The 27508-nt window shown below is 39.7% G+C and overlaps 3 protein-coding genes across 3 annotated transcripts; 2 read left to right on the top strand and 1 right to left on the bottom strand.

Annotated features, from left to right (window-relative positions):
• Nucleotides 1-1337: 1337 nt before the first annotated feature.
• fam43a (family with sequence similarity 43 member A) lies at nt 1338-3748 on the bottom strand. Its single transcript, XM_058401744.1, has one exon. It carries the CDS (start codon nt 3519-3521, stop codon nt 2481-2483), a length of 1041 nt encoding a protein of 346 aa, XP_058257727.1. The 5' UTR covers nt 3522-3748; the 3' UTR covers nt 1338-2480.
• Nucleotides 3749-6274: 2526 nt separating this feature from the next.
• On the top strand, nt 6275-16397 carry lsg1 (large 60S subunit nuclear export GTPase 1). Its single transcript, XM_058401798.1, has 14 exons — nt 6275-6459; nt 7293-7419; nt 7504-7624; nt 8601-8687; nt 8801-8887; nt 8998-9058; nt 9150-9326; nt 12336-12695; nt 12780-12881; nt 14691-14834; nt 14989-15112; nt 15203-15282; nt 15363-15533; nt 15639-16397. The coding sequence occupies exons 1-14, from the start codon at nt 6358-6360 to the stop codon at nt 15816-15818; spliced, it is 1923 nt and encodes a 640-aa protein (XP_058257781.1). The 5' UTR covers nt 6275-6357; the 3' UTR covers nt 15819-16397.
• Nucleotides 16398-17468: 1071 nt separating this feature from the next.
• Nucleotides 17469-26720, top strand: tmem44 (transmembrane protein 44). Its single transcript, XM_058401575.1, has 9 exons — nt 17469-17626; nt 17728-17842; nt 17923-18013; nt 18569-18735; nt 18904-18990; nt 19108-19278; nt 19404-19619; nt 20113-20256; nt 26418-26720. The coding sequence occupies exons 1-9, from the start codon at nt 17484-17486 to the stop codon at nt 26637-26639; spliced, it is 1356 nt and encodes a 451-aa protein (XP_058257558.1). The 5' UTR covers nt 17469-17483; the 3' UTR covers nt 26640-26720.
• Nucleotides 26721-27508: the final 788 nt, after the last annotated feature.

The following is a 27508-nucleotide window of genomic DNA, read 5'->3' as shown; positions in this document are numbered from 1 at the left end:
GGGTACTCTGGTTACCTCCCACAGTCCAAACACATGCGCTGTATGTTTGGCATCAATCCAATTAATGCTCTTCATTATTAAACCCTGGCTTAACCTTCTTCTTATTTACATATTTGCAACCAAATCAACAACTATGATTGGATAAATGCAGCATGCCAACCACTTTAAATAACGGCTTGTCTCACATCAGTGTTTCGCAGAAGGCAAAAAAAAAAAAAAACAGAAAGAAAACATGAAATATATAAAAGTTTTTAACTACTGTTTACACTCGTTCACTTTTGTCACCACAATGCGGAGTTAACGCTACTTCAGAGCATGTTTTCATAACCTGGGGTAAAATACCATGCTAACCGTGCTTCTAATTGACGTGTGAAATGTTCCTCTACCTATTGTTACAGCATCAGTCTTTTATTGTAACAGCATCAGGCTTCAAAGTATTGTGTATTGTACAGTAGCAGATATGGTAGCTTTGTGGTTAACTACTGCTCAGAAGGTTGTAAGTTTGACTCCCAGGTCCACCAAGCTGCTCCTGAGTAAGGCCCTTAATCCTCAATTGCTCAGTTGTATAAAATGAGATAAAATGTAAGTTGCTCTGGATAAGGGAATCTGCCAAATGCTGTAAATTGTGTATCTATGTATTGTACCTGGCTGGAAGTGTTAGTATTACTGCTCCTTTTGGCCATTCAATTGCTTGAAAACCAAATTATTATTATTATAGCATGTCTAAAACAGGGGATGGATCAATTGTCTGCCTTTAAACATCTGAGATTACAAGATAATATATGTGTTTGGGAGCTGACCAGTGTTGTAAACTGGTGCTACACACTCAGCAGTTACACAGTGTATGTGCAAGCATCTTGTGCAAGTATGTGCAGTCTCTCATGATGATCTCTCGCCTAGTTTCAGCTGGAAAGTCACAGACCGAACATGACCACATCTCATTTCTTGCCGTCATGAAGAAGTGGTTAAAAACGTACAGGCACATATTTTTGCAGGCTGTTTTATACTTCAGCTATGAAGACCAGAGACTAAATATTTCCAAGTTTTATGCTTCAGCTATGAAGACCAGAGACTAAATATTTCCAAGTGAAAAACAACCTATTTTAATAGTAATTTGCAGTAATGGGTGTGGAGACTGATCGCTATGGGAGTTCGGTTTGGTTAGTCCTGTTTTTGTTCATCTATGCCTAAGCAAAACAGAGAATGTGAAGTGACAAATCTAAGCAATCTGCATTCCATACTGAGAAATCATGGCCTGCTCATTGTTTGGCATATTCAGGTGAATAATCACAAGCCTATAAGCATGTTCTGTCATTTTTTTTTTATTTCTGGTCATTTTCCAAGATACACAAAAACAATGAACATGAACCTCTTTAAAAATAATACACATTATGAATATTTACATTTCAATACATTAGATTTTCTTTTCTCTTTTGCACAGCAAAGATAATAACAGATTTTTTTAAATGTATAAGGACATTTAAAAGGAAACAATGTTGTATACAGTATCATTAACATAACGAAGTTGATACACAACAGTGCAAAATAAGGAACAGAATATGGAATGTCCTGAACATAGATAGCTAGCATTAATTGGGTAGTTGAAGGGAGTCCTTAAAGGAATGTGTACATATTTTAGGGCTGTTGTTTAACAGAGAAACATTTCCTTTGTGGAAATGACTTACGTAAACTCTCGTGAATGTAAAACTTTTCATGTGACAAGAGAGAGAGAGAGAGAGAGAGAAAGCATTTTATTGCGTATTACTCCTTGTCCCAGCTCGGCTTGAGGTTAACTGCACCTTGGTTCATTCTCCCTACAGCCAGGTTTCCACCCAAACATTGAACCACCTCAAAAACCAAGAAAATACACCATGTTTTATCATATAACAAACATGTCAGGTCCTTGCTTGTGCTTCACTTCTTTAACCCTTCACTGCTTGAACTATATGCAGAGCTATCAAATCAGGCAACCACTAATGTGATTTTGTGACACATCCTTTCCACACATCCTGTCCATATCAACCTGCAAGGTTTCAAACTTCAGACCAGGGAAAACCTGTGTGAATTATCAAGGGCTTCATAATGAGGATTTTCAATCATGTCTGTTTTATCTGCATTGTTCTTAAACAATTGTAAAGAAAAAATGCATTTGCTATTTATTTATGCATTTATTTGCTATATTTTTAATGGAATCATTCCACAATTTATATATATTTTATATAATATAATTTTCCCCCTGATGTTATATTTTCTCTTTTTGCCAAAACTATGCAACCCATCTAACATATACAAAACCCTTGGATGTAACATAAGAACGCTTGGATGGAGACATGGCTTATTCATCCAGTCCAAAGTCGGAGTCACAAACCTCCAAGCGCACGAGCGCTCTTTCAAGTGAAACGGATAAACAGTGGCACAAACATCTACAGGCGAACAACCGAACAGTTGTACAACTGGACGAAGACACTTCCTCTCGGAGTTCAGCCGACTTCTGGTGTTTTGCGCTCGTCGGCATCGTTAGACACGACGGCAGGATCGTGACTGTTCTCTATAGACGACTCGCTGCTCGTGCTCTCACCAGACAATAGTCTGGTCACTCTGAGGTCCGCTTTTAGAGTCCGCACGTCGTTCCCGATGCCCATTTCCCCCAAATCGTTAATGAGCTGGCACAGGCCAGGTTTATCGGTGCCTGTGCGCTCCTCGTCCGTGTCAAGCACGTCCTCACATTCAAACTGTGTGGCTTTTTCTTCGGCTTCCTCGCCGAGCAAGTCCTCGGTGATGGAGCCGAGTTTGGGCGCGCTCCTGCTGCGCTCCACCGGAGGCTTGTAGCAGCACTGGCCGTTCAGCAGCTTGCGTAATGGCACGAGTGGGATGGTCTGGTCGCCAACCAGCTGCTGCTGCTGGTGCCGTGCGTCGTCGCGACGTTTGAGCCTCTTGAACTCGGCCAGTGCTGTGGCTGAAGTCTGGTACAAAAGCAGCGCCATGGCTTTCGCTTTCTCCGGACGGGACACGAGCACGGCATGACAGCGCAACATCACCGCCTTGTGCTTCATCTCGTGCCGGTAGATCCAGGCGAAGATCCTGGGCAGACGAGGATCAGCAACGCAGTATGTGATCCGGTGGAGTAAATAAAGGTGTCCGGGTCTGCGCGCTTGATCGTCCACGTGCACCATGCGCACGCCGTGCGAGCTCACCGTCAGCCGCATCTTCGTGCCGCACTTGCCCATTTCGCTCTTGTTCCAAATTTTGCTCACGGCCACGTCCGTGCACCCTTCACCTTTTGACTGGATGGTGGTGGCGTTGCCCAAATACAGCACCGTGTACGTTGGGTCCTCGCTCGTGATTTTCACCTTTTTCCTCTTGGATTTGAACATGCTGCCCACCCGGTTCAGCGCGCTCTCCGGGCACGCCTTGGCCAGCGTGGTGAGCGCGGAGTAGTTCAGACTCACCGCGTAGCCCTTGTGCTTGGACTGCTTGTCTTCCTCTATTAGGTCAAACTTGTTCTTCTTCCAAGGCAACATTATAGTCGGGTTGTGCACAGGGTGGTCAAAGCTACACCAAAAAGTACAGTCCTCTTGCGTCTAAACGCCAACTACAAACAGTGTCTGCGTTTTAAAAGTTACAGCGCGTTACATGACTAAAGTGTCCTAGCACTCACTTCCTTAGCATATCAGGAGTCACGAGAAGTTCTTATCAGCTGTCCCTCCCGCAGCATAGTAAGGAGCCGTCAACTAACTGCAACAGTCCAGACGCCTGTAATTATACACTGGGCTGAACCAACTCCGAGTCTCGGGGTGGGGGCGTGGAGTCTAGAGCGTCCACACTGGAACGAACCAGAAATGACACTCAGAGGCACCTGTTAGATATATAAAAAAAAAATGTTTTTGTTTTATATCATGAGTTTTCTGCATGTTTGTTTTTCCTTCTTTGTAAATATCAGATTATTCAAGATACTTTCAACGCCCCCCTCTGTGTTGGTTAGTTGCAAAGATTTTGCTAGTGAAAATGTAGTCTATGTTTAGTATAATGTAACACAAGACCTGATAGGATTTATCAAGAGGGACTGAGTTTCTTTAAAGCAAAAGCACTACAAAAAGTGCAATATTAAATTGTAAAGCCGGCATCAGATTTTAAGATGGTTTTTATTTTACAGTGATTTTGGGAAGCAGGGTCCAGTTTAGTAGACACATTTTAATCAACTCTACACTTTAAATCTAGAATGTGATCAAATAAGAAATTTATTTTTGCAACAACAACAACAACAACAACAACAACAATAATAATAATAATAATAATAATAATAATAATAATAATAATAATAATAATAATAATAATAAGGGAATGCTGCCATCTGCTGGAGATAGAAGGTATCACAGAAACTCTCCTGAGACTGAGGGCTGTTCTCTGTTTTCATCCATCCATCCATCCATTTTCTATACCTAATTAGTATAGTATAGTCACGGGGATCTGCTGGAGCCTATCCCAGCACACATTGGGCGAAAGGCAGGGGTACACCCTGGACGGCGTCAGTCCATCGACAACCACACACACTCACACTCACTCCTATGGGCAATTTAGAATCAACAATCAACCTAATGTACAAGAAAATGTTTAAGAAAATGTCTGACTGCTGCTACTTGCTGTATTTTTAATATTGCAGCACACATGCTGTGTTAGTGATCCACTCCCGGACTAATCCCCAAACTCTTGTCCAAACTGACTCCATACTCTGTGATGACGAACTGTCTGTGTTTTCAAATCCATGTTCGTAGCACATACAACCCACTAGAAAATTGCTCCCGCTTTTTTTTGCTGTTTGGATGTAAGATTTATTATATTATATATATAATATATATTATAGATTATAATATATAATATATTATAATATATATATATTATTATTATCTATAATAATATATTATAATATATATTATAGATAATAATATATATTATAGATTTATTATATTATATATATAATATAATATATATATATATTATTATTGATTGGTAATTCTAAATTGACCATAGGAGTGAGTGTGTGTGGTTGTTTGTCTATGTGTGGCCCTGCGATGGACTGGCGACCTGTCCAGGATGTACCCCTGCCTTTTGCCCTATGTGTGCTGGGATAGGCTCCAGCAGACCCCTGTGACCCTAGGAGTCCTAGGAATAAGCGGGTATAGACAATGAATGAATGACATTCCCCCCATTGGAAAAAGTGTGTATCCATACTTCATAAATAAATATCAGGTTACAGTAACAGTTATTCTCTTAGTTTTCAAATGAGAAAGGGTGATATATAGGATAAAGGGTGTACCAAGAATTTTTTTTTATTGATTCATGGTGGTCCCCTCATTACAATCTTATTCCAGTCTTATATCACACCCAGATGTGGTTCTTTCCCAAACAGTTTCCACAAACGTTGCAACAGCAAATTGTCTAGAATGCCTCTGTACACAGTAGCTTTACAGTTTCTCTTCACTGGAACTAAGTGGCTGAAACACTGTTCCATGAAGACATGGTGTGTTAAAATTGGAGTGGAAGAGCTTGAGTGTCCTGCACAGAGCCCTGACTCTGACTCAACCCTACTGAACACCTTAGGGATGAACTGGAACACTGACTGAACCCCAGACCTCCTCACTCTTACAACATCAGTGTCTGATCTCACTAATGCTCCTGTAGCTGAATGAACACTAATCCCCACAGCCACGCTCCAACATCTGGTTGGACCTTCCCAGAAGACTGGAGCTTATAATAACTGTAAAGAGTAAATAAATCTGGTATAGGATGTGCAACAAGCACATTAGTGTATGACTATTTTTTGTTTCTAAGCTGGACATTTTAAAAACTATTTTTTTATATCAATGTTGTTTTTATTTTTGCTCAGCAGCAGTAACTCTGTGAAGCCGGAACTATTTTAACAGAGCGCGATTTTAGACGACATTTTTAACACTGGTACGTTGGACGCAACCAACTGTCTGTTTGTAGCTTATTTTCCCTTTTTAATAGATATATCCTCTATTTAATTACATTAAGAAGTAAAGAAACGCTATTTCAAAAAAAAAATAGCACACAGACCTCGTCGCAAAAGCTTTACCTTAGTTTTCTTTGGTAGCTCATATTCGTAATCACGAATAACCTAGCCAACATGGAACATTCCACATAACTTCCTTTGAGTCCCGAATAACTTATAAGTCCCTATATAGGCGCACTACACTGAGTCAGAAATAGCAGATTCTGGACCCTACGTAGTGCACTTTATGTACAATGACGAAGTATTTGGGACTCGGTCGCACGCATGAGGCGCCCTGTGTCGCATGTTGGGAAAAGTGTATTAGGGATATTTACACACGCGTCAGTATGGGGAAGAAGAAGGGCCATGGAGACGGTACAGGTTTAGGAAGAGCTTTAATGAAGGACAGACTGAATGCAGCCCGAGGATACAGAAGAAACGACACATGGGTATGAAGCTAACATGATAGCAACAGGACGTACTTTAGTCATACTTCTCCTCTGCTATTGCTAATGGGCTAGCTACAACTAGTTAGCCGCGTCACTCTTTATAGTGTGTACTAGTTATGGTTATACTAGTAGTAGTACTAGTAGTAGTAGTAGTAGTAGTAGTAGTAGTTACCTTCTGACCAATCAGGTTCGAGAACCACGCTATGATAAAAGTCAGTTTATATAACAGTCCACTAATTTGATTGGATGTTCCAAGAGTGCTGATGTTCAGTAGAAACATCACTGGGACATGTCACTGTATTCATCTCTTCACTTGTCTGTGTTCACTACATAAAATTACAATATTTCATTACACTGAATTATTTTATACTTACGGGCCATGACAGCACACCAAAGCTGTAGCTTCCTGTGGAGCTGTAATTGTCAACAGGGCAAAACAAAACAAAAATAGTGTCTGAAATGTCAGTCTCTTTCTCTCTCTATCTCTATCTCTCTCACTCTCTCTCTCCCTTTCTCTCTCTCTTTCTTTCTCCATTTTCTCTCTCTCTCTCTCTCTCTTTTCTCTCTTTCTCTCCCTCTTTCTTTCTCCATTTTCTCTCTTTCATTCTTTCCCTCCCTCTTTCTTTCTCCATTTTTCTCTTTCTTTTTCATTCTTTCTCTCCCTCTCTCGCTCTTTCTCCCTCTCTCTCTCTCTCTGAGAGAGTTGTATTACAGCCTAGTCACAGCTGTCCCGATGTTTAGTAGGACAGCGCTCTTGCTTTGCAATACAAATGTTATGGTTTATAATATAACTGTAACTGATATAATGTGTTTGTTTTGTTTTTCTCCACCAGCTCCACACCAGCGAACTGAATGACGGATACGATTGGGGTCGCCTGAATTTGCAGTCTGTAACAGAGCAGAGCTCTTTGGATGATTTTCTGGCCACAGCTGAACTCGCAGGAACAGAGTTTACTGCAGGTAGACCCTTGTGCGCTGCCTATCCGTTATCCAGACATCATAGTAAAGTATGTCGTCTTACTGAAGCGTGCTGTAATCTTTCAGAAAAGCTGAACATCAAATGGGTTCCAGCTGAATCCAGGAGCGGCCTACTGACCGCCGAGGAATCCAAGAGACTGAAAAAACTTCACGAAGACAACAGGCAGTTTCTCCGCATCCCACGAAGGTGATTATATATGTCTGTAAGCCCTGCTTTTGGAGAAGTGTTACCGAATTCATTTAACCCTTTATTATTATAGATTGTTTGCCTGAACATTGTTAAAATTCAGCGTAGTGTAGAGTGAAACACATGGAATTTCCCAAAGCATTAGTGGTAGGCATTAGAGTCACACTACTACAATATGAAATGCAACACCAGGATGTTTTTATGCCTCAGTCAATGAGTGCAGGAGGTGCTATGTTTATGGGTTGTCTCGTTAGCTTGATACGCCAAGATCAAGAAGCTGAATGTTCCAAACAAGCCCAAGGTCACTGGATGACCTTTTCTGGGGTTTTTGCACCCCACATATTGCACTAAAGTTGCAAACATCTGCACTTTATTCCTAAAAATAACATTTTAATTGGAATTTTATTGAAATTGTATACTATATTTTATACTTTCATTTATTTTTTGTTACTCTTTATCCTTATTCAATCTATTTTCATTACACAGCTAAAACATTCCACTGCACGTTGTACAGTTTACAGTACAAATAAAATTTGAATTAGAAATTTTGGGTATGTCCGAAATTGTTTTTCTTCAATAGCCTCCATGTTTGAATATGTTACGTTATACTGTCATTATGTTGTATAATATTATATTATACAACCTACTTGTTCTGTCATACAAATTATCAGCAGGAAGCCCTAGGCTTGTGGGTGGAGAATGCGTCCCTGTCCAAGACATCGGTTCTATGAGTCCTTTATGACAGGAAGTCACTCAATTATAGTAATTTCTTACAAGTTCTTTTGACTAGCCAATTACTGAATATGTTGAAAAATACAAAAATGCATGATTTGTACTGTGTGTTCCAGTAGGAGTATTGACAAAATGGGGAATTGGGGTAATTTGCCGTTCCAGGCCTTCTGCTAGATTAGAGATGCGAGTTGTTCTTGTTCCTTTTTGAAAGTCTTTTGTCATAATGTCTTATCTTTTCTTACAGACCGCACTGGGATGAGAACACAAGTCCCGAGCTCCTCCAACAAGCCGAGAGAGACAGCTTCCTGTCATGGAGGCGAGAGCTGGCAAGGTGAAGGAGCAAATTTCTGAGTCAGCTGTTCATCACATCTTTCCTAGGCTTTAATGTGTCCGGTTGTATGTACATCATTATTTGAAATTATTTGCTTCTTTTTCCTGTATCAGACTGGAGGAGGAGCAGAAGCTGATTCTTACTCCTTTTGAGAGGAACCTGGATTTTTGGAGGCAGCTTTGGAGAGTTATCGAGAGAAGGTACTTTAGTTAAAAGCAATTTCAGCCATGTTTTATTTCCATCTGTGAATACAAGTATAAATGCTCTTTTGAATCAGTTTTGTAATTATTCGGTAATATTTTCTCTCTAGTGATGTCGTTGTTCAAATAGTTGACGCCAGGAACCCCTTGCTGTTCCGCTGTCCAGATCTCGTACGTAAGCAGGTTTTTGATTTATTAGAATCGGTCCTGGATGTTCTGCCTCTGTTTACTGCAATACACTATTGTCTTAATCGTCCATCAGGAGAAATATGTCCAAGAGGTCTCCAGTCACAAGGTGAACATGCTGCTGTTGAACAAAGCAGATCTGCTTACCCGAGAGCAGCGTCGAGCCTGGGCCGAGCATTTTCAGAAAGAAGGCATCAGAGCAGTGTTCTGGTCTGCGCTGGCTGAGGCACAGCGGCTGGACGCTGAAGAAAAGGTGAGAACTTCCATTACATGTATACAGGGAGGGTAAAATGAGCATTCTCATGCTGTATATATCCGCTTCAAAAAATTTTGTTTATAAACAAACAAGATGTTGGACAAAATATTAAATATTTGTATGAATAGGTCATAACAAGGAATTTCTATAAATGTTTTTGCCCACATTGCACTTGGTGTAATATAAAAGATGTGCAGGGGAAGATTTCATAAAGAGTAGAGAGAATATTCCAACAAAAGTCTAATGAGAAGTCCACACAGCCAAAGCAAGGTTCTTGGACGTCCCTCTCAGTAGAACTGCATTGATGAAAATGCAGGTGAAAAGTTCGTGGAACCGCAAATAATCTTCCCCAGACCAGTGAGCCGTGTAAGAATTCACAATAAGCCCTCAGATTTTAACGATAAAGAAGTTAAGAGAGAAGACAACAGTCACATGCAGAGTTGTAGGAAGACGTGAAAGCAGCAGTGACGCAGAGAACAGTAAGCAGTGAACTGTAACACAGTCATTTCCATTCCTACATCTCACATAAATTGTCACTGCTACAAAAAAGAAGCACAGAAATGCACATCTGAAATGTCAAAAATATAGTTTGGTTAGACAAAACAAAAATAAAACTATTTGCCAATAATTGAACTTGTCATGTTTGGAAATAGAAGGTGTGTATGATCACAAGAGCACCATGCCCACAGTGAAACATGGTGGTGGGAGCATCACCTCATCATTGAGCTGCTTTTCTGTAAACGTTACTGGGGATCAGTGCAGGAGGACTCATTAGAGGGGAATTTAATCTCATCAGCCAATATTACTCAAAACTGATTTCCAAAAAAGTGTGTGAAGCGTACATGGCCTCACCAAGCTTCTGACTCTATTTATTGAGAATTTTAATATTAGACCATTAGCGGTCCATCAGAGGGACCCTCATCATTTCTTTAGCATTTGAAACCACAGTAAGCCCCCTCTACATTACCAGTCAAAAGTTTGGACACACCTTCTAATTCACTGTTTTTTGTTTAGTGACTTATTTTCTACATTCTAGAACAGTACTGGAGATTTCAAAACTATGAAATAACACACATGGACTTAAGTAATCCATATGTAATGACAACAAAATACAGTCAGTTGTTATTTTAAGACACGAAGGTCAGGTGTTCTGGAATAGTAAGAATAGTAAGAACAGTATTGTCAAGTGCATTTGCAAAACCCATCAAGCACCATGATGAAACTGGCTCACATGTAGACCATCCCAGTAAAGCAAGACCAAAACTTACCTCTGCTGCAGAGGAGAAGTTCATTTAGAGTTACCAGCCTCAGAAATCACCAATTAACAGCACCTCAGATTACAGAGCATCAGTAGCAGACATATCTCAATATCAACTGTTCAAAGGACGTTATTGTGTATTTCGGCCTCCTTCAGCATTGTTTTACAATGTAGAAAGAAATAAACATCAGGAAAGACCATGGAATTAGGTGTGTCCAAACTTTTGACTGGTAGTGTATATCGCGGTTCATATATCTCGGTCCCGGTATATCACGGATTTTTATTTGGAACATAACTAATTTTTTTTGCGGATTTTCTGTATATCGCGGTATCCTCAAACCTTATAGTGAATTGTTTTTATGTTGAAATAAGGTAATTTATTAATAAAAATATAATTATTAATTACAAAATATAAACATTAATTAAAATAAAATGTTAATAATATATAAAGTACTGTACAGCGTAGCGTTGTTTGGGAAAGGGCAGTGCAAGAGAAGCTGAAAATCAAAATACAGCACGGCTGAAGGAATGAGTCCGGCCAATCGGAATGCCCCATTCATTTAATCACGGTTGTGATTGGCTGCTAGCTATGCGTGCAGTTGGGGAAAGGGAAGCAGAATTCTCCAGCATCCCAGTTTTTCGCGTGTCACTGTCCCGAGTGTTTGGTTTTGTTCTGTGTATGCTGTATTTTTTGTTTTTTCTCCAAGCCCTATTATGTCTCCCAAACGCTCTGCACCTTCTAAAACTTCTGGCAAGAAACATACATACATACAGTACTCACTATAAATGTGATATTTCTAAGAATTTACCCAAAATTCATCTCGCTATATGCTTGCAAATGTTTTCTGTGTGTGTTTAAAGAGTGTGGGAGGGTCATTTACGGCTTAATGAAGGCATTTTCGTTTATCGCGGGTGGGTTTGGAACTTAACTCCCGTGATAAATGGGGGATTATTGTAATTTGAATTTGCTGAGAGGACCACAGTTTTGCAAGAACCTAATTACATTTTACCGTAGGCGTCTCAAAGCTGTAATCAAAGCCAACAGTGGCTTTGCAGTAATGTACTCATGTTGGTCATTTGTGGTATCTGATTAGTTTCTCCCCCTCGCTGTGTAGAAAAGCATTTTACAGAACAGATGTTGATGTTTCTCAGTTGATTTTGTGTTTGGATGTAGAACCTACATTAATTAGAAATAGACTTGGGTAGAGAAACGCAGGTCCTCACAGTCTCGCACACAAAAAAACCCCATCAGAAATCTGGAGGTTATTAACAGTAAATGGGAATAAAATCTGGAAAGGGATGTTCACAAAGTACACACTGGTGTGATGGTCAGATGTGTTTTCCGTGTACTTTCGTCTGTTCACTGAATGTTTACACATCTGTTTGGGAAATCATTTCTCCTTCTGATTCTGTTTAATGTATCTGAATATTTTTTTTATTATTATACAGTGTTTACTATCTAGTTACTTGTCAGAATTAATAATTCTCTCTTGAATATGAACTGGTTGAATAAAGCCCTTTATCATGTTACATGCACAATCATATAATTGTATATTGTTTTCTGTTCGCTATGTTATTGATCTTTACCTCATAAAAGGATAATTTGATACACAGACATTTCAGCTTGATAATATTTCAGTTAAATAAATTATAATAAATTCATAAAAGTAAATGAATTCTAAAGTACGTTGCACTAGTATGCACATGTACTCTGACTGATATTATATTTATTCTGTCCGATGTTAAAGGGAGAAGATCTGGCTGACCTTGAGGAGCTCAGTGATACAGAATGTAAGAAAGCCACAGAGGAGACGTCATTTCACCCCAGTGGACCCGAGGTCTCGCAGGAGAGGAGTCAAGAGGAAGATGATGATGATGATGAAGATGATACAACAGCGAGTTTTGAGGACTGTACTTCAGAGGCAGACTGGCAAACCTGCTCTGAGGCATCAGGAGACGAAGAGGAGAAAGAGAAGTGCAGAGCATCTTCAGACTGTGCTTCTTTTTATAACTCGAGCCGTCTGCTGCGCAAAGACGAACTGCTTGAAATGTTTAAATCTGCACATTCTGGACCCAAGTGTAAGGAGGGCCAACTCACAGTAGGACTGGTGAGCTTGAATTTGTAGGGAAATTTATACACACACATGCAGCCTTTATTTCATCAGCCTGACATGATCTTCTTTCTATTTAAGGTGGGTTATCCTAACGTTGGCAAAAGCTCCACCATCAACACCATCTTTAGGAATAAGAAAGTATCTGTGTCGGCTACACCTGGACACACAAAGCACTTTCAGGTATGATTTCAATAAATGCACTTCCATAAACAACTGTATCATTCGACACTGAACAGATGTAGACTTCAGCACACGCTACACACACAAGTGAATTGTCATCAACTGCTTTTTAATCCTTAATGAGACGCAGTAGGTGTGGCCAGATTCACCTGCACGAGTGCCATTGTTCATTTACACACACATCTTTTTTACATTTGGAGGATTAATAGCCATGTCTGCTACCTGGTACGTCAGAGCGGGGAAAACGATGTCCCGATGAGCTCCATTTCTCTTTAAAACTTTCTGCCATGCTTACGGTTGTTGTCTGTGTCTTAAATGAAAAAACCTCACCATGCTTAATAAATATTTACTGATCTAGAAAACCTTGATGAATGCTGCTTAAGCAAGAAATTTAAGAGATTTGTAAAAATCAGAAACTAATAAAAAACACTAGTGTTGGTTCTTAATCCCGATGTAGAGAAGTGCATAGGTTTGTAATTTCATACACGTTATTTTGTTTATTCAGCTGTGACCACAGTGTCACATGATGCTATACTACATTATTTACAGACACGTCGTGTAAAATTCTCAGAACATACACAATCAGCGTGCCAAATGACCTCAGGATGCACGCAGCGGCCATCTAGCATTTGAGTACACAGTTAACAGCAAATCAGTCTTTACTCCAAGCGAGTTTTCAGACTGGTAGGTCTGTGCTTTGTATTGAAACTGGGGACTTTTTTTTGGCTCTGTTCACTGTCCTCTCATTGGTCAGAGTACATCTGTTCATGTCCTGGGGTTCTGCTCATAGTACTCATCCATCAAAAAGGATAGATAGTCAGCAGCTCTGCTCGGCTTTCTTTTTAGCTGTAGTGGTTATTTATCAGTTTAAGCAGGAGTCCAGCTTTTATAAAGACAGCATTTTCATTCCACCTGTTTTAAAGAAGAGCCATTATACATCATGCTTTGTTTTTGAATTGCCATGCCGTGCTCACCTAAAGAATTCATCGTCGCCAAAGACACGTTAAACAGCGGTGCGTGCCATTAACCAACCAAAAAACATGCTACATGACTCACTTTCTAGCATGCATTGTTATACAGGATGGTTCATTGAGACAGATTGCTTTCTCAACAGCTCCAGAGTTCTTTTGCAATCGGGCCAGTTGTTTTGGTGCGGATCCGAGTATGACTACAATGCTCATAAATGTCTAAACAAACCGAGCCAAATCACAGGAGAAAATGCACCAGGTTCCCAAATATAAAAAACGGCCTTAAAATATTCTGTGTGATTAAAGAAACATGGAGCACTGACTACACTTTATACATCAATTCACAAAATTATATGAAATCTTTATTCGGCTTCATGATAGAATAGTGTGTTATGTATACTGTATAAACTGCTATGAAATAGTGCACCCTCCATGTAAATGAATTCATTTAAAAAAATTAGTCATTAAAAATTCAGTTACTAACGTCAAATTAAGTTTAACATCCCAAGCATATTTTAAATATCTATTTTTTATTACAAAAACACTGATTTATAATTAATCACTCTAATGATTAATATCTTATGATGTGTGTCTTAGTGCTTGAATAATAGCACTAAGCATCTTCCAGTGAGAGCACGAAGTACATTTTAAACTCCTTTATAGTTCTGAGTTCATGCAAATGGACTTCCCTCTCCAATTCATTTTCATTAGAGACCGAGTCTCTATCAGTCTTTAGACCGAGATGGTCATTGCAAAATGGATGAGAAAGTCATGTTTCTGTTTATTCATGTAACTCTGTCCTTTGAAAAGGTGTTAAATATTTGTTTTGTGTGTGTTGTAGACATTGTTTGTTGAACCAGGTCTCTGCCTGTGTGACTGTCCTGGCCTAGTCATGCCTTCCTTTGTGTCCACCAAAGCTGAAATGATCTGTAGCGGGATTCTTCCTATTGACCAGATGCGAGACCACGTCCCGGCCATCTCTCTCATATCCTCTCAAGCATTTCTTGGTGAAGTTTAATTGATTGCATCACTCACTTGTGCCTTTTAAAGTACTGGAATTTCTGAATAATTAAAACATATCCATTTTATTTTTTGTGCTCTTGTGTTTAACGTGTAAGTGAATCCCTTAACTTGAGTACGTTTGTCAGACAATTCCACGAGCTGTGCTGGAGGGAACTTACGGCATCAACATCGTCCGACCAAGAGAGGACGAAGAGCCAGATCGCCCTCCCACTGCTGAGGAACTGCTGTCAGCTTATGGATGTAGGCCACTAACTGTTATAACTAATAAGAGCACACCATAGTATGATGTGCAAAGTGTAAATGTGACAACTTGCAAATGTGTCTGTTCAGATATGAGAGGCTTCATGACAGCACACGGTCAGCCAGACCAGTCCAGATCAGCCCGCTACATCCTGAAAGACTACGTTAGTGTAAGTATTTATTTTCTTTAAATGAAGCAAAATGAAGACACTAATAGTGTACTAATGGTTTTGCACATGAATCTTTGCAGGGAAAGCTGCTTTATTGTCACCCTCCACCCCACATCAACGCTAAAGACTTCCAGCCTCAACATTTAAACTTTATTAATCAAACTATTAATAGTGATGCTTCCACGTGTGACAGTAAACCTCCCAAGGTCAAACAGATTGAAAACACTGTGGATAAAACTTTCTTTCACCAAGTAAGAAATTATTTCTTCTGAAATTCTCATTTATTTTTCTAAATTAGTAAACATTTTGCTAATTTGCTCAGCATATCACAACACGTGCTGTTTGACGTCTCTCAGGAAAACGTCCGGGCACTGACGAAGGGCGTGCAGATGGTGATGGGATACAAACCAGGCAGTGGCCCACAAGTGGCAGGAAAAGCAGGCGCAGAACAACAAGCTGGGAAACCTTGGAAAAAGCACGGCAACCGGAACAAGAAGGAGAAAGTGAGAAGACTCAATAAGCACCTGGATGCTTGAACATTTTCCCTGAAGTAGAAAATGAACAAACAGTTCCTGTCTGAGGCTGATGGTCAAAATGGAAATATTTGGACTTCAAATAAAAACCTCTTTCTGAGAATCCATTCGCATTTCCACCAATAAAATAATATATTTCTGCCTGATCCAAAGCGATTTTGTATTAATGCCACATTTACGTATAGTAAATGAAGCACCAGTCTTCATGGGTCTAAAATTATTTGTATTTTTTGTGACTGTTTTGGTTTACATAGACTATATATCATATAATTACCCATGTAAGTGGTTCAGTCACAGCTGCATATCCCTGGTTTGATCTTGATCTCAGCTTACTGTCCTTGTATGTTGTACCTATGTCTGTATGAGTGTCCTCCATTTGCCCTTAGGTATGAATGTATGAGTGCATGGCACTCTGAGATAGACAGATGACTTTCCCACCTCACACCCAGTGTTCATGTGATCAACACTTCAGATTCATTGTAACCTGGACCTGGATAAAGTGTTTAATGAAAGTGTGTGTGTGAGAGAAAGAGAGAGAGAGCAGAAGAAGGAGTTACCCATTCCACTATATTTCTGTACTGCACTTTTCCACATTCTTTTTTTACAGTGGTTATCAATAAAATTGATTAGTAATTCACTGTTTAGATACAGAAATATATGATATCTAAATTTACAAGGTGTCTATGTTTCTCACACCTGCTAAATCCAGAATGACTCTTTAACACACACTATAAGGCAAATCCATTTAAGCATTTTTCCTGATCTGGAAAGACACCTGGGGTTCAATCAGTGTTCCAGTTCATCCTAAAAGGTGTCGAGTCAGAGTCAGGGCTCTGTGGAGGATACTCGAGTTCTTCCACTTCAACCCTAACACATGTCTTCATGGAGCTCTGTGCTTTGTGCACAGGTGCATTGTCATGCTGTTTGAGCCTCTTAGTTACAGTGAAAGGAAATTGTAATGATAGCATAAAGTGTTATTCTATATATTGATATTCTATAGAGTTATGTGCTTCCGAATTTAGTAAAGAGAAACATATACGTGTAACCATCAGCTGTCTATATAATATATGGCCACACACTACCTAAAACTGAGTACTACAATATATTGGAAGTGCAAATAATATTCCACTTGTGATTTCCAGAGTGCATAAAATCAGGCGTAGAGGTAGTTAAAACAAGGGGTTTGAGAAGTATGAGAAGTGCCATATGGCTTCGTCTTAGAGAGGGTGTAAAAGCTTGATTCCCTGTTAAAAGACTGAGAACAGGAAACAAACTGAAAACCACACACCAGTATTTACATCAGCTCAGAAGACAGAGTCATGCCCATGTCCAAACTCTTTTTATGGTTCATGTTAAAGTAACACACTTGCGTTAACATAAAGCATCCTGTTTGTAAAGTTTTAAACACAGATTTAATCTCATTTTCTCAGCGTATAATGCGATTTGGTCAAGCCTTATTGTGATGAACTCCAGGGAATTGAGTCTCACCTGAGAGCAACTTCCCGTCATTACACCTTCCACAGGTAGCGCGCGCGCGCGTGTGTGTCCTGTACAAGCCGCAGAGAGTTAGGAGGAGTGTGTGCTGTCACTTATCTCTCTAAAGTGGTGTTTAGCGGGTTTTTTTCCCCACAAAGCCTTGCCCTCACGGTGGTGTTTTGGAAAAGAAGAATGATGAAAAAGGATTTTTCCAACACGTTTTCTCAGTTCTGGAAAGACGTTACGAGTTATTTTGACTCTGAGGTGAAAAACCGTGGCATTTCGACAGCTGTCGGCTTCACCTCTGCGGTACTCCTGGTCATTTCCTACTTGATGTAAGTAACAGCGCTATCTAATGTCCTAATATTAAGAAAATTCATTTAAACTTCATTGTTTATCCTGTTATCTGTTACCCCCCCCCTCTCCCCCCTTGCAGGCTCACGTGCAGCAGGTCTAAGTTCAGAGATGCTCCAGTCTGGGTGTTGTACTCTCTCACTGGAGACCTGTGTCACCTTACTGGAGCTTTTCTCTCTAATCAGACATTTTTTCAGGTAAAACCAAACAAAACACGCTTTTATAACTTGACTCATCTCCAAAATTTTCCCTTGACTAACATGAATTTCTCTTCTAGCGTTTTATGGCTTCAATAATGGCAAGCTTGGACGTTATGCATTTCATTTCAGTCACTCTGCCTCTTTGTTGGTGGTACTATTCCACCGCTGGTAAGATGGATTCATTGTGTTTTTTACCATGTTCCTTTACTAATAAATGATGAATGAGTATAAATTACATATATACTGAAAGTATGTAGACACCTGAATGTTGAACACCCAATTTCAAAACCATATCGACTTGAACCCTTTTTGCTCTTATAATAAGCACCACTCTTCTAAGATGGATTTCCACTAGCTTTTGGAGCGTGGCTGTGAGGATTTGTGTTCATTCTCAGCCACAAGAGGTTTGCTACTGATGGCCGTAGAAGTCCTAGAAAGAAGGCCTGGTGCAATGCCTGTTCCAGTTCATCCCAAAGATGTTAAATGGAGTTGAGTTCGAGACTCTGTGTGAGACATTCTTCTTTTTGATCTATTTGGGCTGCTTTTTCTGTCCATTGAAAGAAAAACATAACACTACACCATGCAAAGACATTCTAGACGATAGAGTGTTTCCAACTTTGTGGCAACCGTTTGGCAGAAGGTCCACATACGGGTGTGATGTCGGGTGTCCGCATACTTTGGCCACATCGTGTATGTCAGCTCTGCATTTGTGTTTTGGTCAAGGAAAGAGAATGCGAATGTTAAGCAGAAGAAGGAGACAGAACGTTTTTGTGGTCTGTCTGCTGTTTGGAATGGGAGGATGTGTTTACGCAAATATATGTCTACGTCACATGCATATCGTCGCCTGTGACTCTCCAACCAGCAGGAAGCTGCTGAATGTCATCTTACATGTGAGTGATCTGATCCTCTCTTACCTGCACAACATCTATATGGTTTACAATAAAGCATGGCTTGGACTAGTATGCTTTCCTTAAACGTCTATGAATAAACATCTGAATGGCTTTTTACCTTGTGACACAATTCACGAAGCTCTGGTTTGTGTTGGTTTCTGAGAATAGGATCAGACTGAACTGCTCGGTTACGTGCTCGGTCTTCTGTCCTTCGCTATTATCTGGACATCCAGGATCCCCTTCTTTCTGAAAGCTGTGAGTAACAACTCAACAAGCACCTCCAGTCAATTTGGGTTTGTTTGTTGAGAGGGTTTTAACAGAAGCACACAAATCCACCTTTTGTTCAAATATCTTGTCATTTGCATCCTGCAGAACAAAGGAGAGATGAGTAATTCGACACATGTTTCCTCAAGAGCTTTTAGCGCTATGGCTGGAGCTCTTTATGCTTCTGCTATACTGCTCTATGATTCACGGCTGGAGTCTGTAGTCAAAGCGCTGCTGTGGATTCTCTCAGGAGCGAGTTGGGCCATTCTGGATTTCTGTGTATCCTTTTTCCTGTAGCACCTACTGACACGTATTACTTATACCTCTTACAATTTTGCTTTTTTTTTTCTTCTTTTTTTTTACTGCTGCTGTAATTTTAGTTTTTTAACTATCTGAACGTTCAGATTTTACTCCTCTCCTGCTATAGAATTTGCTATATGCGGCATTCCACTGGACCGCCGGATTCAGATAAAGAGTCCCTTTTGGGCCACAGGGTTTCATCTGCTGCGTTTCAGAAAGATAAAAATTGCAGAAAACATGTCTCATCCTGGAAGACCGGCTCATCAAAAATACCTGAGCTGAAGCTTCATAGAAACACTACTGTTCAGCCTATTCGAAAGGTACGTATTTTGCTTTATTTTAGACTGGTGATGAAGTCGTTGCTCTCCTCTAATGTTGTCTTGTATCTTATAATACAAGTGATCACAGGCATGTACTTACACAACATGGATAGTGGCAGTGCTTTTGGAAAACATTATAATGCTTCTTCCTCTGCCTGTCAGATTAGTTGTTTTGCACACCCTGTATTGTAGCATTTTGAAAACAATGGGCTCATTTTAAATGGACAGAATTGGTTAAGAAACATTTATGAGTTCTTTCTTTCTCTTTGCTTACAGCTTGATCACTTTAATTATGCACTTGAAACCAACACAATATTGTATATTTGACTTACTTACTTACTGTTTGATGCCTCCTTGGTCTAGCTTTATCCTTGTTATTTATTTTTTTTTATTGAATTGCCATCCTGTGTGTTTTATTTTCAACCTGTGGCACTAGCAGTGTGCACTGATATACACTTGAATTATTTGATTTATGAATTTCCTTGTTTTCCAGGTGTGTTTGAAGAAGGTTACCATCACTCGGTCCGATTCAGCAGAGAACCAGCCTCTGAAGGGATCTGTGAAGGTGGTCAGGGTGGATGAACGTTATTCCTCAGGCAGTACTACAGATTCGTCTTGCCTCAGCTCTGAGCTAGAGGTTAGCAATCACTTTTTCAATAAACGACTCTGATCGTTGCAGGTAATACTGATAATGGAAGTATTTCTATATAGGGCTTGGAGATCCATATGCAAGCTAACGATTAAACATGCTTTAAAATAGGATTCTGGGTCATGTGTGAATTTGTCTGTCTTTTATAAGGAAACATATAGCTTACCTAGAGCCACCTTTTAACAAACAATAGTAGCATCTTTAGGAAATGTTCAATTCAATTTATTTGTATAGCGCTTTTAACAATGGCCGTTGTCTCAAAGCAGCTTTACAGAAATATAGAAACAGAGAGAAAAAAAGGATAAAGTATAACGTTAAGTCACTATTTATCCCTTATTTAATATTAGCTTTCTGAAGATAGATATGTGTTTAGTATGTACTTTTGTACTTTACAGTGAAAATCGAATCTTTCCTCCCAGTTGTTACAGGAGCAGGTGAAGCTGAAGGCTGAGGCAGACAGAGGGTAGAAAGGAATAATGTGGAATTTGTAATAGGTGAATTAGGCTGACGGATAGATAGCTTCTCATTACAACAAAGTAAAAAAATTATATTATTGTCATTATAATATCCAGGTGCAGAGTTTGTAAGATAGCAAACTGTATTTGGAGATATGGTATAGATGAATAACCAAGTTAATGCACATTTTCCTATGTTATGATGCGATGGGTTTTTTTTTTAACATCTCTGCAGGAACGCTCTGCTATAAGCCAGTAGGTGGCGTTAGAGTGTTGCAGGTGAACAAAAGGCATATCAAGTCTGTACTGCTGTCTGCTGACTCAAATCATGGAAAGGAATTTACTAAATAACTACTACTTCAAGATGCCAGGAGCAGTTCAAGACTATGCAGTACTTCATAGCAAATTCATAGCTACACAATAGTTAACAAATGATATTCTTTAGTAGTCTGAAAACTAGAATAATATTTTAAATGCCTGGAGCTTAAAGGTTAATTAACAAATGTTTCCAGTGTTGCCTGAGAGAGAGGAGTCTGCTTATTTAGACATTAAATTTATTTTTTGTTTTCTTACTGTTATTGTATGTATTATTAATGAATTTTTAGATCATGATGCTTTCTAATGTACCCATAATTTAGTGTAGACCTAACAAAAAATTATTGCCTCTGATTTGGTGCCTTAGGCAGGTCTGTGACCGCATTATGACTCATGAGGAAATTATGGCTATGTACTTACAGGGAAAGACAGTCGCTGTTCATGATACTGTTTAACACTATAGAGTCTAAAATCTACCGCACAGTTGAGCCATTTATCGTAATGCTGCTCTACGGACAACACATTTCACTTGCAATAATGTGCCACAGTAATGAAATATTCCCTCTGCACGGTTGGATCCGACTGAAGGTTTAGGGCAAAACCTGTCATGTAGCACTAGTGTTGCGAATGCTTAGCAAGTGCTTTGTCTCCAGAAGTGACCACAAAACTACTGTCCCATGTGGAGACCTACAGGAAACCTGGCACACAAGAACACAGATCAGAAATCTGCCTGTTGTAGATGCTGTGCATGGGAAGGTTTATAAGTGATAAGCATGTATCCATGTATGATTAACATGGATACAGAAAATACCCTGATGAATGAATCACCTAAATAAAATGACCAAGACACTGTGAATCTTATCTGTTAATCTGGGAAAAAATGTGTAGTATGTGTATTTTTTTTGGTATATTGGTTTTTTTTTTTTTTTTTTGAAGAGCAACTTCCTGCAACTGGGGGAAAATGTTTTTTATTGACTGGTTCCAGCCTGATAAACAACTGAATTAGAGTACTATGAATATTTCCCAAGACACACAGCCATATCCAGTATTGCTGCAACTCTCTCTCTCTCTCTCTCTCTCTCTTTCTCTCTCTCTCTGTAGGGCTTTTCACACTGCACTTAACCCTGGGTTACAGTCAGTCTAAACGGAACGTTTCACACTTTCAATCAAGAAGCAGGGTTTAGCATGGCTTTTTATAGCGGTGCTTTTTACCATTGTGGTGCCAAACATGTTCAGTGTAAAAGGATGCAGTGTTAGAAAATTCCGGCTTGATGCTTAGCAACAGACCCCTGATCAGAAATTACTGACCAGCACTTCAGCCTCATATTACATGCTTTGTTCACTCACAGAAACTCAATACAGAATATAGTATTTTTTAAGTTTTCTTTCATCTACTTTTTTATTCCCTTAGGTATAAAACAACCAGGGAGGAATTACGTAGCAACATTTTTTTCTCACTGATGTGAAAGTGTGAGACAAGTTGTTATTCAAAGCGGTCGCATGCTGTATTTATCCAGTCGTGGTTGTTGATGCAGGAAATATGCAAATAAGAAAACATTAAACCAGGGTTCAGGAATGTACCGTGTAAAATATTTAAAATAATTAATATTCAGGATTAATTGTTAACCCCAGCTAAATTATGGGCAGTGTGAAATGTCAAACAAGAAAACCCAGGATTCCACTTACCTGGGGTTTACTATGACCCAGGGAAACTATGTAAAGTGTAAAAAGCCTTTCACTCAATACTCTTGAGCTGTTTTGTTTTTTTTCCTTGCAGACATTGTTCCCTATTCAGCTCAAACCTCACTTCTTGTGGTGTGTATTGTTGTCTTGAGTATTTCCTTTTTTGGGCGGTGGAATTCTAAGCATCATACATGCACTATGAAATTACACACAAATGATTGATGGTGAAATAATTTTTCTTTTACCTGAGAATATACACTATATTGCCAAAGGTTTTGGGACACCCCTCCAAATCATTGAATTCAGGTGTTGGGCTCGGCCCCTTAGTTCTAGTGAAAGGAACTTTTAATGCTTTAGAATACCAAGATATTTTGGATAATTTCCATGCTCCCAACTTTGTGGGAACAGTTTGGGGTTGACCCCTTCCTGTTCCAACATGACTGCGCACCAGTGCACAAAGCAAGGTCCATAAGAACATGGACGAGCGAGTTTGGTGGGAGGAACTTCACTGGCCTGCACCTCAACCCGATAAAACACCTTTAGGATGAATTAGAGCGGAGAATGCGAGCCTGGCCAAAACTGGGACATCTGCCTTTACATGCACATGAAATTAATATGGAGTTGGCCCACCCTTTGCAGCTATAACAGGTTCAACTCTTCTGAGCAGGCTTTCCAAAAGGTTTAGAAGTGTGAAGCGCGTTTGTGAGTCACTGATGTTGGACGAGAAGGCCTGACTTGTAGTTTCCGCTCTAAATTATCCCGAAGGTGTTCTATCGGGTTGAGGTCAGGACTCAGTCAAGTTCCTCCTCTCCAAACTCCCTCATCCATGACCTTGCTTTGTGCACTTGTGTGCAGTCATCCCCAAACTGTTCCCACAAATTTTGGAACATGAAATTGTCTTGGTATGCTGAAGCATTAAGAGTTCCTTTCACTGGAAATAATGGGCCAAGCACAACTCCTGAAAAACAACACCTGAATTCAATGATTTGGAGGGGTGTCCCAAAACTTTTGGCAATATAGTGTATGTTAATTTACATAATGAATAGCCGTAAACAGTCACACCATCCACACCTCTCTCTCTCTTTCTCTTTGTTTTTACTGTACTGAGAAACCAGAAAACAAACTATTTTGTCCTAAACACGTCACCATAGTGGGAAACATTACACTACGGATACCCGAGACTTCACCACATCAGTGATTGTGTTTTACATTGTAAAACAACACAAAGTTATTAGTGGTCTTAGATTAATGTGGAGATGTAAGTGCTTAGTGAAAGTTTATAAAAATTTCTGAGACGAAGGTTAGTTTCTGTTATAGATTACGTTGTAATTGTTATAAAGAGTCTTTCCTGCTGGTTAGTCAGTCAGCTTGATATGTTCCTGAGAAAGCAGAAAGAATAAATTCCTGTATGCCGAAGACTCGAATCTCACATACAAGCCATTACTTGCTGGTTTATAAGTTGACAATCTCTGACATACAAATTTACTTAACTTACTGCAAGGCTACTTAAAATACTGTATTTGAAAGGTTTTCTTTATTCGCTTTATTATTACGATTATGATTATTTGTTTTTAGTGTTAGATGAGACCGGGAAAAAACATCATCATGAAGACCATGGGGCTATCAAAACAAGTCAAATGGCTGGAAATGAATCCTTCAGGGTTTGATTGGAATAAAAATATCCCAGATTTTGAACATCCCATGGAGCAACAGCATTAAATCCATTCTTACCCAGAGGATCATTTTTCATCTTCACACACTTGCACAGTTGTTGAAGAAAAGTCTGAAGTGTTCCCTTTCTTGGGAAGGTTTGTGTACTACACTTAACTTTTCTTACATCCACTCTGCAGCATATAAATCTGACCTGTGCCTTACGCATGTAATGAAGCAGTCCAGTGAAGGCATTGGACATAACCCTGCATTTTGTGCAACAGGAAATCCTTCTGGTGTGCCATGTTTTCTGGCAGTGTCCAGCTGTTTCTTGGCCCTCACTCTTGCTCTTAAGAATGCCTGCTTATTGAGGATGTCATTTAACCGAAAACAAAAGTGAATTGCTCAAGGTGAAAACAATTGAACTTTGTTTTATTCACTAAACAGGAAACCAGCAAACTATGTGAAATGTCTGAGACGCAAACGGACTATGGAGCAGGTTATAGTCCAGTGTTCGGTGCTCCTGTTGTGTCCTTCGGAGCAGACTTCAGTGTCTCCTCCTACAACAATAAACTCGAGGTTGACTTGATTGTTTTCCTATAAGACATGCTTCGATGACCAGCACCCAGCCTGAAACTCTCAAAATTCTCCATTGTGTCTGGATAACATTTGCGTTAAGCACTCAGACAGGCTGGATTTAGAAGCTGTGGGAAATGGCTGTAAGGTCTGTAGGGATTTGGCTCTCTAATCACTGACTTTGTGAGTGGCAGAGGTGACTACATGATTTACATTTACATTTACTTACCTTGGCTGAGACTGGATGCAACTTAAACGTTGAGAGGGTTGAAGGCCTCGCCCAAGGGCTTAACAGTGGCAGCTTGGCAGTGCTTGGGTTTTAAACTCCTCATCTACTGATCAGTAGCATTGTGGCTTAACCACTGTGTTACTACTTTACATCAGTGGTTCACCCTTACCATTTACAGTTTAATCCACTTTTTAAATGGCCCCTGCTGAAAAAGGCAATTTACTGAATGGGAAAGAAAAAATTTGTCCTCTCTTGACCGTCACACCCACATGTGGTTTGTCCCCAAACTGTTGCCACAAATTTGGAAGAACATAACTGTATAGAATTTCCCTCGCCTGGAACTAAGAGGCTCAAACACTGTGCATGCCCCCCCATGAAGACATGTGTTAAGGTTGGAGTGGAAGAACTGGAGTGTCCTGCACAGAGCCCTGACTCTGACTCAACCCCACTGAACATCTTTGGGATGAACTGGAACACTGACTGAACCCCAGACCTCCTCACTCTTACAACATCAGTGTCTGATCTCACCAATGCTCTTGTAGCTGAATGAACACAAATCCCCACAGCCACGCTCCAACATCTAGTGAAAAACTTTCTAAGAAAACTGGAGCTTATTATGTTCAAAAAGCACACATGTCCACAAACTTTCAGACATAGTGTAGTTTTGCTTAACTGCTGACATTATCTAGGTGAACTTTGATTGGGGGGGATTTGGTTGAAGACTGGACATGCATGTAAATTTGTAATCATCGTACAAAGATAGCATATATGTTCATGCGGTTGCTTAATAAATGTAACATTCTACAGATCAAAGTTAAATATAACTTCAGCCAATACTGTTATCAGTTAGGCTGTTAGTATGCAGCTAGCCTGTCCACTGACATGTCCCAGGCTTTTGTGGCAAAAATTTTGCAGGATTCCCACCTCCAATCCCCTCCCTTTCTGACTGCTAGGATTTTCTTCTTAGCAATCTTGGCACTTCTGGAGTTGTTTGTTTGTTGGCTCTTTGATACTTATATTATGAAGGGAAGAACTGATATGCCTCTTTGTGATAACTACTAAATATTTCTATGCAGTTCTATCAGACCTGTTTTGTCTTTGCAGCAAATTCTTCGGTGTCCTAGCGTCCCCATACAGCTTTATGTTCTTTGATGAAATGTTGTATATGCTGAAATTTATAAACTTTTTCAGTAATGCCTCTTACCCTCCAGTGTTTTCTTCTCGTTCATGCATTCATGCAGTGGGACTTTGAGGAGACCCCGCCACAGTGGAGTTCACAGAATGAAGACAGGCCCCAGATGGACGCGTTCCCTCTGCAGGAGTGGACGGTTGACCCGAGGTCAAAGTCGAACGTGAGTTCAAGCTCGAGTGCCTGTTTCTGTAACAGTGCTGATCTGGAAGAGAGGATTGTTTCTGGATCATCTGACACTAACTTTCAGAGCCTTTCAGAGCCAGTGAAATGATTCTGGACACACAGCAGATGCTCCACTGATTCAACAATGTGATTTTTCAGTACATGAGTATTTAATAAGATATCAAATATAATAAAGGAGAGTAAACATAAAACTGCTGATTTTATTGTCTGTTTTTTTAAGCATGGACACTCCTCTGTAGTGATATAAGATTCCCATATTGCCGTATAAAACTTCACGGTTTTAGATATAGAGGCAAAATATCTGTTGGCATGCATGATGTTTCCTTAGGGAACCATTTTGTTACTTCTGTTTGTCACACATGCCAACCTCCTACATGCCACAGCACTGACTAATGAGATCACATTAAACACTGAAACACAAGACAAAGCCAAAACAGATAAATGCAGGGAGGTGTCTAATAAACTATCCTAATAAAAAACAACATTGCCCTTTCACAGGCCTAATAGTTCAGTGAGTTGTTTCCTGTATTTTGATAGTTGGACTGTTTTATCTAAGCTGGACTGCAGAGAGGTTCAGCAACCCCTGATAAGATCCAGACCAGACGGCCAAGGCTTTTAAGCTTTCACTCTGTTCATCCGCCTTGGCCATTCTTGTCCTGTGACTCGGTGACTTGGTTACATTGTGCCCATGTCAGTCTTGTCTAACAGATGAGTACCAAGGAGACTTCCCAAAAAAGTCTGATAGTGGGACAATGTGGTGATTAGAGGTTGTTGAACACAATGTGGAAGTGAATTAGGGACGTATCCAATGACCGATAAGGTTCCAAGGTGCTGTAATTTAAACACAGCAGCACTGTAAATGTCCTTTTTTACTTTTGGCTGTTTGTCTGAATAGTTTTTTATTATATGACATTACAAGATATTGACATTTTTTCTTGGCTCCTTTCGATATTTTAG

This window comes from Hemibagrus wyckioides, linkage group LG10, assembly GCF_019097595.1.
Source record: "Hemibagrus wyckioides isolate EC202008001 linkage group LG10, SWU_Hwy_1.0, whole genome shotgun sequence".
Taxonomy (NCBI): Eukaryota; Metazoa; Chordata; class Actinopteri; order Siluriformes; family Bagridae; genus Hemibagrus; species Hemibagrus wyckioides.
The sequence above is the reverse complement of the archived record's forward strand: the minus strand, read 5'-3'. Positions and strand labels throughout refer to the sequence as shown.

Bases quoted from the DNA above. Each gene is read 5' to 3' on its own strand.
- fam43a (XM_058401744.1), bottom strand. From the start codon at position 3,521: ATGTTGCCTTGGAAGAAGAACAAGTTTGACCTAATAGAGGAAGACAAG.
- tmem44 (XM_058401575.1), top strand. From the start codon at position 17,484: ATGATGAAAAAGGATTTTTCCAACACGTTTTCTCAGTTCTGGAAAGAC. The intron at 18,991-19,107 runs GTGAGTAACAAC...TGCATCCTGCAG, and splicing joins TCCCCTTCTTTCTGAAAGCT to AACAAAGGAGAGATGAGTAA. The intron at 20,257-26,417 runs GTTAGCAATCAC...GCATTCATGCAG, and splicing joins GCCTCAGCTCTGAGCTAGAG to TGGGACTTTGAGGAGACCCC.
- lsg1 (XM_058401798.1), top strand. From the start codon at position 6,358: ATGGGGAAGAAGAAGGGCCATGGAGACGGTACAGGTTTAGGAAGAGCT. The intron at 7,420-7,503 runs GTAGACCCTTGT...GTAATCTTTCAG, and splicing joins AGGAACAGAGTTTACTGCAG to AAAAGCTGAACATCAAATGG. The intron at 15,534-15,638 runs GTAAGAAATTAT...GACGTCTCTCAG, and splicing joins ATAAAACTTTCTTTCACCAA to GAAAACGTCCGGGCACTGAC.